Below are 13,579 nucleotides of genomic sequence, written 5' to 3'. Positions count from 1 at the left end.
GCATTACAGCTGACGTTACATCAGCTGTGTTGGGCACTGCAATGGGATATATTTATGTACCGCCGGTGGGTTCCAGGGAGCCACCCATGCCGTGGGTCCACACGGAGTTGTAACTACATGTGTCCACTTCTAAAGAGCCCCAGTCTGACTGGGGCATGCAGTGTGGGCCGAAGCCCACTTGCATTAAACATGACATTACCTCAGCTGTGATGGGCAATGCAATGGGATATATTTATGTACCGCCGGTGGCTTCCTGGCACCCACCCATGCTGTGGGTCCACACGGAGTTGTAACTGCATGTGTCCACTTGTAAAGAACCCCAGTCTGACTGGGGCATGCAGTGTGGGCCGAAGCCCACCTGCATTAAGCACGACATTACTACCTCAGCTGTGTTGGGCAATGCAATAGAATATTTCTATGTACCGCCGGTGGCTTCCTGGCACCCACCCATGCTGTGGGTCCACAGGGAATTATAAATGCATCTGTTTCCACTTGTAAAGAACCCCAGTCTGACTGGGGCATGAAGTGTGGGCCGAAGCCCACCTGCATTAAGCACGACATTACTACCTCAGCTGTGTTGGGCAATGCAATGGGATATTTTTGTGTATCGCCGGTGGGTTCCAGGGAGCCACCCATGCTGTCAGTCGACAGGGACTTCACAATAGGGAGTTGTACCTGCCTGTGTCTATGAATTAAAAAGCCCGGTCTGACTGGGGCATGCAGAGACACCTTGACAGAATGAATAGTGTGTGGCACATAGGTTCCCCATTGCTATGCCCACGTGTGCAGCTCCTGATGGCGGTGGCACAGGATTCTATTTCTCATTGCTTCTGTACAGCATTGTGGGCTATCGCCCCGCCCCTTTTAAAGAGGGTCGCTGCTTAGCCGTGCCAACCCTCTGCAGTGTGTGCCTGCGGTTCCTCCTCATGGCAGACGCACTTCTAAATAGACATGAGGGCGGTGTGGCATGAGGGCAGCTGAAGGCTGCGCAGGGACACTTTGGTGTGCGCTGTGGGGGGGAGGGGGGGCGGTTGGGCAGCATGTAACCCAGGAGAAGTGGCAGTGGAGTGTCATGCAGGCAGTGATTGTGCTTTGTTGGAGGTAGTGTGGTGCTTAGCAAAGGTATGCCATGCTAATGAGGGCTTTTCAGAAGTAAAAGTTGTTGGGAGGGGGGGGGGGGCCCCACTCTTGCCGCTATTGTGGCTTAATAGTGGGACCTGTGAACTTGAGATGCAGCCCAACATGTAGCCCCTCGCCTGCCCTATCCGTTGCTGTGTCGTTCCCATCACTTTCTTGAATTGCCCTGATTTTCACACAAGGAAACCTTAGCGAGCATCGGCGAAATACAAAAATGCTCGGGTCGCCCATTGACTTCAATGGGGTTCGTTACTCGAAACGAACCCTCGAGCATCGCGAAAAGTTCGTCCCGAGTAACGAGCACCCGAGCATTTTGGTGCTCGCTCATCTCTACTAATAAAGCATTCACGCTTATAATAAATACGTTTCTGTAAAAAGCCAGTAGTAACATCACACTGATGGTAAACATCTGATGTTTCATATACTGCATTTTGTCTGGAACAAAATAAATGAAGGTTAGCTGAATGAGCACTAGAAGGAATGAAGGAATTTAAATAGGAGGCTGATTTGACACAGCTCCCGTACTGCAAGTCTTTGACCAGAGGTACAGAAGGTGGAAAAAAACATAAGGTTTTCAGTTTCCTCAGCTCTTCTTCCTTTTCTTTTCACCCCCACAATCTCCTTTAGTTAGCTCATAATGCAAAACTAGGATCTCTGCCAAACATCAGACTAGAAACAGAGATCTGCCACAGTCACTGTAGTGTCATGTCTTTCCTGTAGCAGAGTGTTGACAAGCCTCAGATATATTTGGCTGAAGACTAGGATCCTGCTCACTGGCAATGGCAAGGTGTTAACTTCACACAAAGGAAGATGCATCATAGAGAGGGGAAAAAAACTTAAATTCTTTACTAATAATATACATGGGATTATTTAAATAATCAATGACAGAATTCATTATTGAAAGCTTTATATCTCCTTGTGAATTATGTACAACCATGATTGTGCTTAACATAATCAATATTCAGGAGGTATGATTAAAATCAAGCACAAGTTAACGGACAAGTAATTTGACAGCCTCTCCAAGGTTCTCAGTCTGTAGTATTTCTAGGGGTTACTCATACTGTCTTCATCCTATGATTTTAATGTGCAGCACAATGAATCATCATAGGTTTGGTTTAGAAACACTGAGAAACTAAACTATATAACTTGGTTTCACAGTACATATTTGTGGCCAGCGTTATTGCTATAATTTGCAATATAACAGCAGGACTGTGGCGTTAGTAAGCCAAAATTCTAACTCCACTTCCTCTATTTTTCCATACTCCAGCTCCTTCATAAATGGTTCATATATATAAAAATTGATAACAAATTTACTGTATTAGAATTTAAACATCCAGCTTAATGTATATTAAATGATAATAATTGTGATTATTATTTTTAAGCAGGAGTTGGATTCACTACATTTCTTCTGACTTGGTGAGCAGTGTGATGTAGAGTTTTCATGTAAGTGTATAGTTTATTGTTCAGTATGGGATATGAGAACACTACCTGTCTACTTAGCTGTTGTTTCACTTTGCTGGCTTCAGCCTGTGTTCTTCTCAGAGCAGTCCTTGCACCCATGAGTTGTTGTCGTAACAAAGCCACCTCTTGTTCCACAAGCAGCTTCAGCTTTAAGCCTTCTTTTCTGTTCTGAATAGCTTCCTGGTAATTACATATCAGGAAACAGGATAATATACATTTTAAAGAAATTCAACTTTTAAAAAAAGTGATTACCAGGAGTTAACATGAGACACATTTCTAAGATATGCTATAACTGTGATTGGTAGGGCTGAGATCATAGGGACCCCCAAGTTATCATAACAATAAAATGAATGGGGCGAACTGAAATAACAGATACACAGCCTGGAAAATAATGGCGTTGCAGCTGTAAAAAATGTCAAGTGGCCATGGTACCCCACTGTCATGAATCAAACTGGGTACCTCCTGCTCTCCAGTCAGTGGCTCTCACTACTGAGCCTTCCAGTCTGTAGACAGTACTTATTTAGTTCTTGCCTCCTGGTCCTGACCCCACCTCTGTCCCTGGTTAAGCTCATTATAAAAGCCTGACCCTGCCACTGCACCAGCGCATGATTAATCTGCTTCACAGCATTGTTTCATGAAGCTCCATAGTGCCTGCTCCTTCACTATTTCTGCAAGACTTCTTGATACTGACTTCTGGCTTTGTCTCTGATTTAGCTACCTGCCTTATCCAATTGTAATGCAAACTGAGACCTCCTGTCGCTGACTTCTGGCTTCCTCTCTGACTTTGCTACCCGCCTCATCCATTTGTGCTGCAAATTAAGACCCCTCGTTACTGACTTCTGGCTCATCCTTGACTACTCTCCGGACATATTGCCTTTACACCTGTGGTTCCAGCTTCGTACCCGAAACTGCTACACCCACTAAGCACTGTTGCCTCCTTTGTAGCATGATCATGGGGGGCAAGTAGTTACAACTTTTACCAGGAGATGTAATGTGTTCATATGTTAGTCAATAATATTACCTTGGCATACAGTATGTAGTAGAGTAGCTGAAGGTTGCATAGAAGACATTTCAGTATATGAGCTGCCACATTTGGATAATCTCATCATATAAAATAGAAACTTTGAAAAAGCGTGTTATACAATAGAGTAAGGAGGACAGGTAGTGGCCTATTACAAAATCTTTCAGTAATTGGATTCATACTTTCTACTTTGCTAGAAGATAATTGCCTCTTTTTGGCATTTTGACATTTGTTACAGGTGTAAAGAAATGTTCTATATAGAATCAGGAGAAATACTGTATAGCCTTACATATTAGAGATACTGCTGTTTGATATAGTAAGGTACAGGAAAACCTGTGAGATAGTGTTAAGGTATACTTACACTATTCATACATGGCAAATTTGTTACAGAAATTTTGAATGTTCATTCATCGGAATGGGGCGAAAAAAAATCCATGTGCTTGTTGCAAAAACAATCTCATTAAGGGTGCCTACCCACTAGCGAAATTTTTTCTTATGATGCGAGAGCAATGATTATGAAACCGATGATTTTCAATGGTTTCATTCTCATTTGCGTTTTTTTTTCTCTTAAATCTCGCAGTGCACAGAAAAAATCTGCAATTGCGCTCAGTGTTTTCAACAGGGAAAATACAGGGAATACATTGCGGACTTCTGCCACAGCTGTGACAGCTATGGCAGACATCTGTGATGCTATCCCATTTCTTTCAATGGGGCACTGCTGCGGCCGCATTGAAAGCAGTGGGTTGCAGGCAACCCCCACAGTGATAATTTTCGGGGAAGGGCTTGAAATATAAGTCCTTCCCTGAAAATCATTGCTAGCTGTAGAAAACAAAGTAAAAAGGATATACAGGTATATACTCACATAGAAGAGATGTCCAGCCTTTTCTTACAGCTAGCAATGATTTTTCAGGGAAGGGCTTATATATGCAGTCCTTCCTTGAAAATAATCGCTGCGGGGGTTGCCTGCAATCCACTGCTTTCAATTGGGCCGCAGCAGTGCCAGCCCCATTGAAAGAAATGGCATAGCATCACGGACTTCTGCCACAGCTGTGATGAAGGATGAAGGAATTCTCTGCCATAGCTGTCATGTACGAATATACCCTTACTGTCTTAACGCGTGTTGCCTGTCTGTTATACCAGAAACTTGGTAGGAATGGAAGAATCTCACTTCTTGAGGTTTTGATTTGCACATCTCAAAAACCAAAATATTTAATAACATAAGATATACCTTTTCAGCATTTCTCAGCTTCTCACGCAGCTGGCCTTCCTTGGCTGTGATTTTCCACTTATTTAGCGCTTTCAGTTTGCATACTAATGCTTGGAGCTGGCTGTTCTCATCTCTTAGATCCTGCAGTTTTTCTTGCTGGGAAAAATTATGGTGGGAACATAAAACAGAAGTGTATCCATGATCTTGCATATGTGCATGTGGATCAATCTATCACTTACAGTATATCTATAACTCTTCTTTCTTTTCAGTTGAAAAGGTATGTCCATAAAATGCAAATGTATCAAACTGCATTTCTTTGGAGGGGGGGGGGGGCATTGTTCTAATAATATCAGTTATACCTTCTATTGCAATTATGTAGAAAAATGTCCAATACTTTAATTGTGTCAAATTCTTCCTTTATCACTTATGTAGAAGCCTGTTCTACAGCTTAATGGGTCAAAGCAATTTTAAACTTAAATCTCTATTCTTTTATCCAAAGAAAAGAAGGAGGCTTCCTTTACTGCACATAGTTTTTATAGTATTTTTTTTAAATCCCTGTCTGCTGAAAGACATTCAGAGCAGTGAAGAGAGAAGACGCGGCTGGACACGCTATATATATATATATATTTTTTAACACATTCTCTGGATGATTTTCAGGGAAGGGCTTATATTTAAAGCCCTTCCCCGAAAATCCCTGCAGGGCTTGCCAGCAGCCCATTGCTTTCAATGGGGCTGCAGAAGCGCCGGTCCCACTGAAAGCAATGAGTAAAAAAACATTGCGATCCTCTGCCACAGCTGTGGCAGGGGATTCTTTACTCCCCATGGGGAGTCCCCTTGTCACTGAACACTGACAGTGCCAGTGACAAGGCGACTTCCTGCTGGGGAATATTGACACGCACCTACCTTTTCTAGGTGTGCGCGTTTGCACGCCTGTAAAACACAGACATTTAAACACAACATACGGAACCAATAGTTCTATTAGATGTGTAGTTTTGTGTGCACATATGTACACACACACGATCGTCTGAAAGCACCCTAAGGTCCAGACACTTTTTAGGGATTTTACTCACGTGGTAGTTTTAATGTCCTATTTTTTTTCCTTCAGCTACCAAAATTATTTTTGTTGTGTTTTTTTAATGACATATACAGCTTTTTTTTAAATATCTTTTTCAGTGACTTTTTTTTCCAGTTTTTTTAGTCTCATTGGGGGTAAAAAGCTTTAAAAAAAAAAGATTTTTTTAACATTTATAGTTATTTTTTTAATTAGTATATTTACGCTAAAATTAAGTATAGGAATGGGTTCCTCATTTTGTTTTGGACGTTTTGATTTATAATATGTATGGTTTTGGATTACAGGGCACATACGGCGACAGTTTTGGTTGGCATCGGCTTTGGGTTACTTTCTTTTTTATGCATTTATTTTTATTTATTCTGTAATTTTTGTTTTACTTATGTAATATTTTTTTTTTACTATCTATGTCCCCCATGACGTCATACAAGACCTATGTGGACATTCACATTTTTTTTTTATAATATGACATTTTTCCACTGTAGCCAAGGCATCCATAGGAGCCTCAGTTACATGGAAAACATCCCCTTGTAGTGACAATAGTCACTGGCAGAGCTGATCAGGGCTGATCATGAGTCATGCTAGAACCCTGCTGTGACAGGGAATCCCGGCAACCATCTCGCATAGTGAAAAAACGATTTTCACTTTCACTCTTTATTACATAGTGCTCATTGAGCGCTTAGTACTAGTAAATAGAGAAGGCAGAAAAGGTTAAAAACCATTCCTGCCTTCTCCTCAGAGTTATCAGCTGTCACTAACAGCTGACAACCTGACATGCTTTTGATTTATTGCAGAAGCAGAGGCTTTAAACCCCGCAATATTTTTAACACAACTGGGTTTAAAGCCTAGGATCAAGTGCCGTAAATTTACGGCGCTTGGCCCTAAGTGGGTTAACTGGCAGGAATGCTGTCTTCTAATAGGTGGCGCTGTAGAGGCTTTATTCTATGTTACCATTTACATATATTTCCCAGCAGAGCATGCAGGGCCTTATAAGTCTACTTACAGCTCCTAGATGCTCTCCTTAAGGCAAAGCTATCCTTCCTATTGCCCTTTAACCCCTTAAGGATGTGGCCCTTTGTTTTTTCCATTTTTGTTTTTTTCTCCCCCTTTTTAAAAAATTGTAACTCATTTATCCATTGACGCAGCTGTATGAGGGCTTATTATTGTAGGACAAGTTTTGTTTTTCAATGGTACTTTTTAATGTACCATATAATGTACTGAAAAACTTAAAAAAAAATTCTAAGTGGCGTGAAATAAAAAAAAAAACAGATTCAGCCATCTTTCGATGCGTCTTGTATCTACGGCACACAAACTGCAACAAAAATGACATGATAACTTTATTCTATGGCTCAGTACGATTACTACGATAACAAACTTGTATAGTTTTTTTTTGCTGTACTTTTTTTTTTCTCAGACATTTAATTTTTTTTTATTATTTTCTGCCGCCATCTTCTGCGCACAATAACTTTTTTATTTTTCCATCAACATAGTTGTAAGAGGACTCATTTTTTGAGAGATCCCTGTAATTTACGTTGGTACATGTTATACATGTAACTTTTTGATCGCTTTTTATTGCATTTTTTCTGGGAGACAGGTGACCAAAACAGTGCATTTCTTGCATTCTTTATTTTCTTTTTGGACGAAGTTCACCATGTGGGGTAAATAATGCGTTTGATAAATCGGACTTTTATGGACGTGGCTATACCGAATGTGTATTTTTGCTTTTATGATTTAGATTCTTTTATTATAGATATGGCAAAAGGGGGGTGATTTAAACTTTTTTTTTTACAATTAGTAAAACTTTATTGATCTTATTTGATCGCTTCTGCAGTATGATGTAATACCATAGCATTACATCATACTGCAATCTGACAGGCAATCTATCAAGCCACCCTACGGGGATGGCTTGACAGGTAGTCTGCTAAGAGAGCCCTTGGGCCTTTCATAAGGCCCACGGCTGCCATGCCACCAACACAACTCCCTGTGATCTCATCGCGGGGGGGTCGTACTGGACACCCAAACATCGTTTGGGGGATTGCAGCTATTGCCCACAGGTATCAGCTGTAATTACCAGCTGATGCCCGCGCTGTATAAAGAGAGGTCACCCCGGGATCTCTCTTCATACATAACCCGACACTCCAGGACGTAAATGTACATCATATAGCGGGAAGGGGTTAAAATGCTTTGAATTTCATGCATTGTTTTTACAAGGGTGTTCTTGGTGATGCTTTTTTCATACACTCTGCGCTCAAGTTTCATGATATCCTTTTTATGAATTGATGTCCATTACTGAACCGTATTTCCAGGGTGAGGCCGCTTTATGGTTTCTCATATTTGTGTGGAAAAATTAAATGCCTTGAACAAAACAATATTTTTCCTGAAAATATATTCCCCCTCTGCCAGACCACATTGTGGATAGCAGTTGCTTCTTTACAGTATTGATTTTCATGTGGTTATGGTTGTATCCTGGTATACATCACAGACATGGCAGCAAAGACTGAGATTCTAATTTGCTGGTAGGCACATCTATAGTTTTATTCTGCGGTATTCATATGTGGATCTAATATCAACGTAATATTCTATGAAGAAATTCATCATCTTTTTGGCTAAAACTGTGAGATTCTTAACAACTGGGAGACAGCTCTATCTGGAATATAACCTGGTCTAACATTTTATAAAATAACTAGCTTACCCGTCGCGCGTTGCTGCGAAGACAGACATACATACATACATTCGTTTTTATATATCTAGTGTAGTAATGCATAAAGGACAGACAGACAGACATACATTCATTTTTATATATATAGATGACATCAGGAAGTGAGAGAATTAGATTCCGTACGTAAAATTTGGATGCTAATTCTTTGGCGCTTAGAATTGAATAATCGAGTTGGGACCCGTTAGCTTTTCCTATTTATGACATAATCCATGCTCGTGCCATATTTCAAGTTTCTATGACATTGGGAAGTGAGAAAATTAGATTCCGTACGTAAAATTTGGACGCTAATTCTTTGGTGCTTAGAATTGAATAATCGAGTTGGGACCTTGAACTTTTCCTATTTATGACATAATCAATGCTCGTGCCAAATTTCAAGTTTCTATGACATTGGGAAGTGAGAGAATTAGATTCTGTACATAAAATTTGGATGCTAATTCTTGTGCGCTTACAACTAAATAATCGAGTTGGGACCCATTAGCTTTTCCTATTTATGACATAATCCATGCTTGTGCCAAATTTCAAGTTTCTATGACATTGGGAAGTGAGAAAATTAGATTCCGTACATAAAATTTGGACGCTAATTCTTTGGCGCTTAGATTTGAATAATCGAGTTGGGACCCATTAAAGGGGTTGTCCCGCGCCGAAACGGGTTTTGTTTTTTTTCAATAGCCCCCCCGTTCGGCGTGAGACAAACCCGATGCAGGGGTTAAAAAAGAAAACCGGATAGTGCTTACCTGAATCCCCGCGCTCCGGTGACTTCTTACTTACCTGGTGAAGATGGCCGCCGGGATCTTCACCCTCGGTGGACCGCAGGTCTTCTGTGCGGTCCATTGCCGATTCCAGCCTCCTGATTGGCTGGAATCGGCACGTGACGGGGCGGAGCTACGAGGAGCCGCTCTCCGGCACGAGCGGCCCCATTCAGAAAAGAAGAAGACCGGACTGCGCAAGCGCGTCTAATCTGGCGATTAGACGCTGAAAATTAGACGGCACCATGGAGACGAGGACGCTAGCAACGGAACAGGTAAGTGAATAACTTCTGTATGGCTCATAATTAATGCACAATGTACATTACAAAGTGCATTAATATGGCCATACAGAAGTGTATACCCCCACTTGCTTTCGCGGGACAACCCCTTTTAACTTTTCATATTTATGACATAATCAATGCTCATGCCAAATTTCAAGTTTCTATGACATTGGGAAGCGAGAAAATTAGATTCCGTACGTAAAATTTGGATGCTAGTTCTTTGGCGCTTAGAATTAAATAATCGAGTTGGGACCCATTAACTTTTCCTATTTATTACATAATCAATGCTCGTGCCAAATTTCAAGTTTCTATGACATTGGGAAGTAAGAGAATTAGATTCCGTACATAAAATTTGGACGCTAATTCTTTGGCACTTAGAATTGAATAATTGGGTTGGGACTCATTAATTTTTCCTATTTATGACATAATCCATGCTCGTGCCAAATTACATTGGGAAGTGAGAAAATTAGATTCCATATGTAAAATTTGGACGCTAATTCTTTAGCGCTTAGAATTGAATAATCGAGTTGGGACCCTTGAACTTTTCCTATTTATGACATAATTAATGCTCGTGCCAAATTTAAAGTTTCTATGACATTGGAAAGTGAGAGAATTAGATTCTGTACATAAAATTTGGACGCTAATTCTTTTGCGCTTAGAACTGAATAATCGAGTTGGGACCCATTAGCTTTTCCTATTTATGACATAATCCATGCTTGTGCCAAATTTCAAGTTTCTATGACATTGGGAAGTGAGAAAATTAGATTCCGTACATAAAATTTGAACGCTAATTCTTTGGTGCTTAGATTTGAATAATCAAGTTGGGACCCATTAACTTTTCCTATTTATGACATAATCAATGCTCATGCCAAATTTCAAGTTTCTATGACTTTGGGAAGTGAGAAAATTAGATTCCGTACGTAAAATTTGGACGCTAATTCTTTGGCGCTTAGAATTGAATAATCGAGTTGGGACCCTTGAACTTTTCCTATTTATGACATAATCAATGCTTGTGCCAAATTTCAAGTTTCTATGACATTGGAAAGTGAGAGAATTAGATTCCGTACATAAAATTTGGACGCTAATTCTTTGGCGCTTAGAATTGGATAATTGAGTTGGGACCTATTAACTTTTCCTATTTATGACATAATCAATGCTCATGCCAAATTTCAAGTTTCTATATCATTGGGAAGCGAGAAAATTAGATTCCGTACGTAAAATTTGGATGCTAATTCTTTGGTGCTTAAAATTGAATAATCGAGTTGGGACCCATTAACTTTTCCTATTTATGACATAATCAGTGCTCGTGCCAAATTTCATGTTTCTACAACATCGCGAAGTGAGAGAATTAGTGGCAGTGATGGAAATCGAACGATCCACGAGGGGGGGGGGGGCGTAACTGTCGACGCCGCACGCACGCGCGCCATTTATCGAAGCATAAATGTACTGTGCCTATAATCTTCCCAGAAGTGTATTCAACAACTTCCCAAAGTTTCATGGCGATCGGATGAATGGTGTAGTAGCGCATAAAGGACAAACAGACAGACACGCATACAGACACACACGCATACATTCAATCTTATATATATACGACATCGCGAAGTGAGAGAATTAGTGGCAGTGATGGAAATCGAACGATCTACGAGGGGGGCGTAAATGTCGACGACGCTCGCACGTGCGCTATTTATCATAGCATAAATGTACTATGCCTATAATCTTCCCAGGAGTGTACTCAACAACTTCCCAAAGTTTCATGGCGATTGGATGAATGGTATAGTAGCGCATAAAGGACAAACAGACAGACACGCATACAGACACACACGCATACATTCAATCTTATATATATACGACATCGCGAAGTGAGAGAATTAGTGGCAGTGATGGAAATCGAACGATCTACGAGGGGGGCGTAAATGTCGACAACGCTCGCACGTGCGCTATTTATCATAGCATAAATGTACTATGCCTATAATCTTCCCAGGAGTGTACTCAACAACTTCCCAAAGTTTCATGGCGATTGGATGAATGGTATAGTAGCGCATAAAGGACAAACAGACACACACGCATACAGACACACACGCATACATTCAATTTTATATATATATATAGATTAAAAATAAATAATTTCTGACAGCATTCCTCAAAAATAAGTCAACTTCAATTGGTCAGAGAATGTAAAAGAGTCTAAATACAGCAATGTTGTGTACCCAGGAGTTAAAGGAGTGCTTCCACCTGAGACTTATGGTATATCCACAAAATAGAAGGAAACAATAACCCCAATATGACAAGGCTAAGGCCTCATGTCCACGGGGAAAATCAGGCCCGCTACAGATTCTCCATGGAGAATCTGTAGCGGGTCCCTCCAGCCCCGCGGACATGAGACATAAAAATAAGAATTTACGCACCTCTCGCCCGCTCCGGATCTTCCCTTCGCCGCGGCTTCATCTTCTCTCCGTCGCGGCCGGATCTTCTTTCTTCGGCTCGTCGGATGCGCAGGGCACGTCAGTTACGTGCCCCGCGCATGCGACGTCCCGAAGAAAAAAGAGTAAATTCCTATTTTGGTCTCCCGCGGATCCGGACGGCTTCCATAGGCTTCAATAGAAGCCCGCGGGAGCCGTGCCCGCGGAAGACCCGCACCAAAATGGAGCATGGTCCAAATTTTTTCATGCTCCATTTAAAAAAAAAATCACTTTTATTGACCATCCGCGGGTATTTATCTACCCGCGGGTGGTCAATGCATCCCTATGGGATGCGGATCCGCGGGCAGGAGAAGAGTTAAAATCCGCTGCGGATTTTAATTCTTCTTTTGCCCGTGGACATGAGACCTAAAAAGTCCTTTTAGACTGAATGACTTTTCAGTCCAGTCTAATGAGTGCTGATCAAATGACTGTCGATTAGAGCTCGGCTCATTTTCACTTGGCCCGAGAATTGATTTATGGGAATGAACTGTCGCCATATTAATCGTTCATCCCCGTTGGCTGGCTGTACAACTCTCTGTTCACACGTATGTCACAAGAGATGGAAGCGCAACACAGCATATGATCCAGAAGACAGAGTTACAAAAAGTTATAATTTTTATGGTATACGAACAAAAATATATCAAGAAAACAAAGCAGTTATTACGGTACCTTTCCTTACTACTAACTACAGCTAGTTAACGCTTATGAATATTACTATATGTGCAATAATACTATTTCACACTTCGTATGGAGTAAACACTATGCTGGCCACACACAATATTAATAAGGCAACTCAAACTCTAACACAGGTCAATGTAACAGCAAACTGCAGATTGATGCACACAGTACATTAATAAAGAAAACCCCTCCATGTCTTGTGGGATTTAAAATAGATTTGCATGAACTCTGCTTATGCTATCTCTAAATCTCCAAGCTCCATTCTGGAGAATGTCCAAATAATAGTTCGCACTTTCACGCCCAAGAAATCTCACTACTGTTTGGATCAATACTACTTTCATCCTTGCTATACTCACGGTAGACCTGTTGATTAACTATTAAGTCTCTTTATGGTGTGCACACCATTTGACTTTTACTGAGACTAGCCTCACTTACAACGCAACATGGAAGTACTTTTACATAGCCTCCCCTGATCCCAGTCAGGTTGCCCTGCAGCACAGTCCCGCGTTCTCTCGGTACTCCTGGACATTCACTCTTAGGAATCTCAGCTGCCTTTCATACGATGAAGGCAGCGGTCAAACCTGGCTTTGCAGTCTTCTGGCTCCCAGCAGACTCTTATCTCCCTAATAACATTTTTATGCTTACTGAAGCTAAATGATCTGCCAAAGAACAAGTGTTAGCTCGTTCGTTGACTAATCAGACTTGTCACGTCCACCCAGGACGTGCTGGATCCATAACCCGCAGATCTCGCACAAATGCAGACAAACTGTCTCAAAACATTAGCAAACCAAAATATGGGAA

At 41.2% G+C, this 13,579-nt stretch overlaps 1 protein-coding gene across 1 annotated transcript in view; it reads right to left on the bottom strand.

Moving 5' to 3' along the window:
- The window catches only part of LOC136632605 (uncharacterized), a 184,460-nt gene that overhangs the window by 22,574 nt on the left and 148,307 nt on the right, over window positions 1-13,579 (bottom strand). Inside the window, exons 42-43 of the mRNA XM_066607610.1 lie at window positions 4,848-4,982; window positions 2,626-2,778 (exon numbers count right to left, since the gene is read on the bottom strand). Coding sequence (XP_066463707.1) covers window positions 2,626-2,778; window positions 4,848-4,982 — 288 coding nt within the window. The remainder of the gene's footprint in view (window positions 1-2,625; window positions 2,779-4,847; window positions 4,983-13,579) is intronic.

Source organism: Eleutherodactylus coqui, chromosome 1 (genome assembly GCF_035609145.1).
Source record: "Eleutherodactylus coqui strain aEleCoq1 chromosome 1, aEleCoq1.hap1, whole genome shotgun sequence".
NCBI classification, from domain to species: domain Eukaryota; kingdom Metazoa; phylum Chordata; class Amphibia; order Anura; family Eleutherodactylidae; genus Eleutherodactylus; species Eleutherodactylus coqui.
Note: the sequence above shows the minus strand (reverse complement) of the source record. Positions and strands in the feature narration are given on the sequence as shown.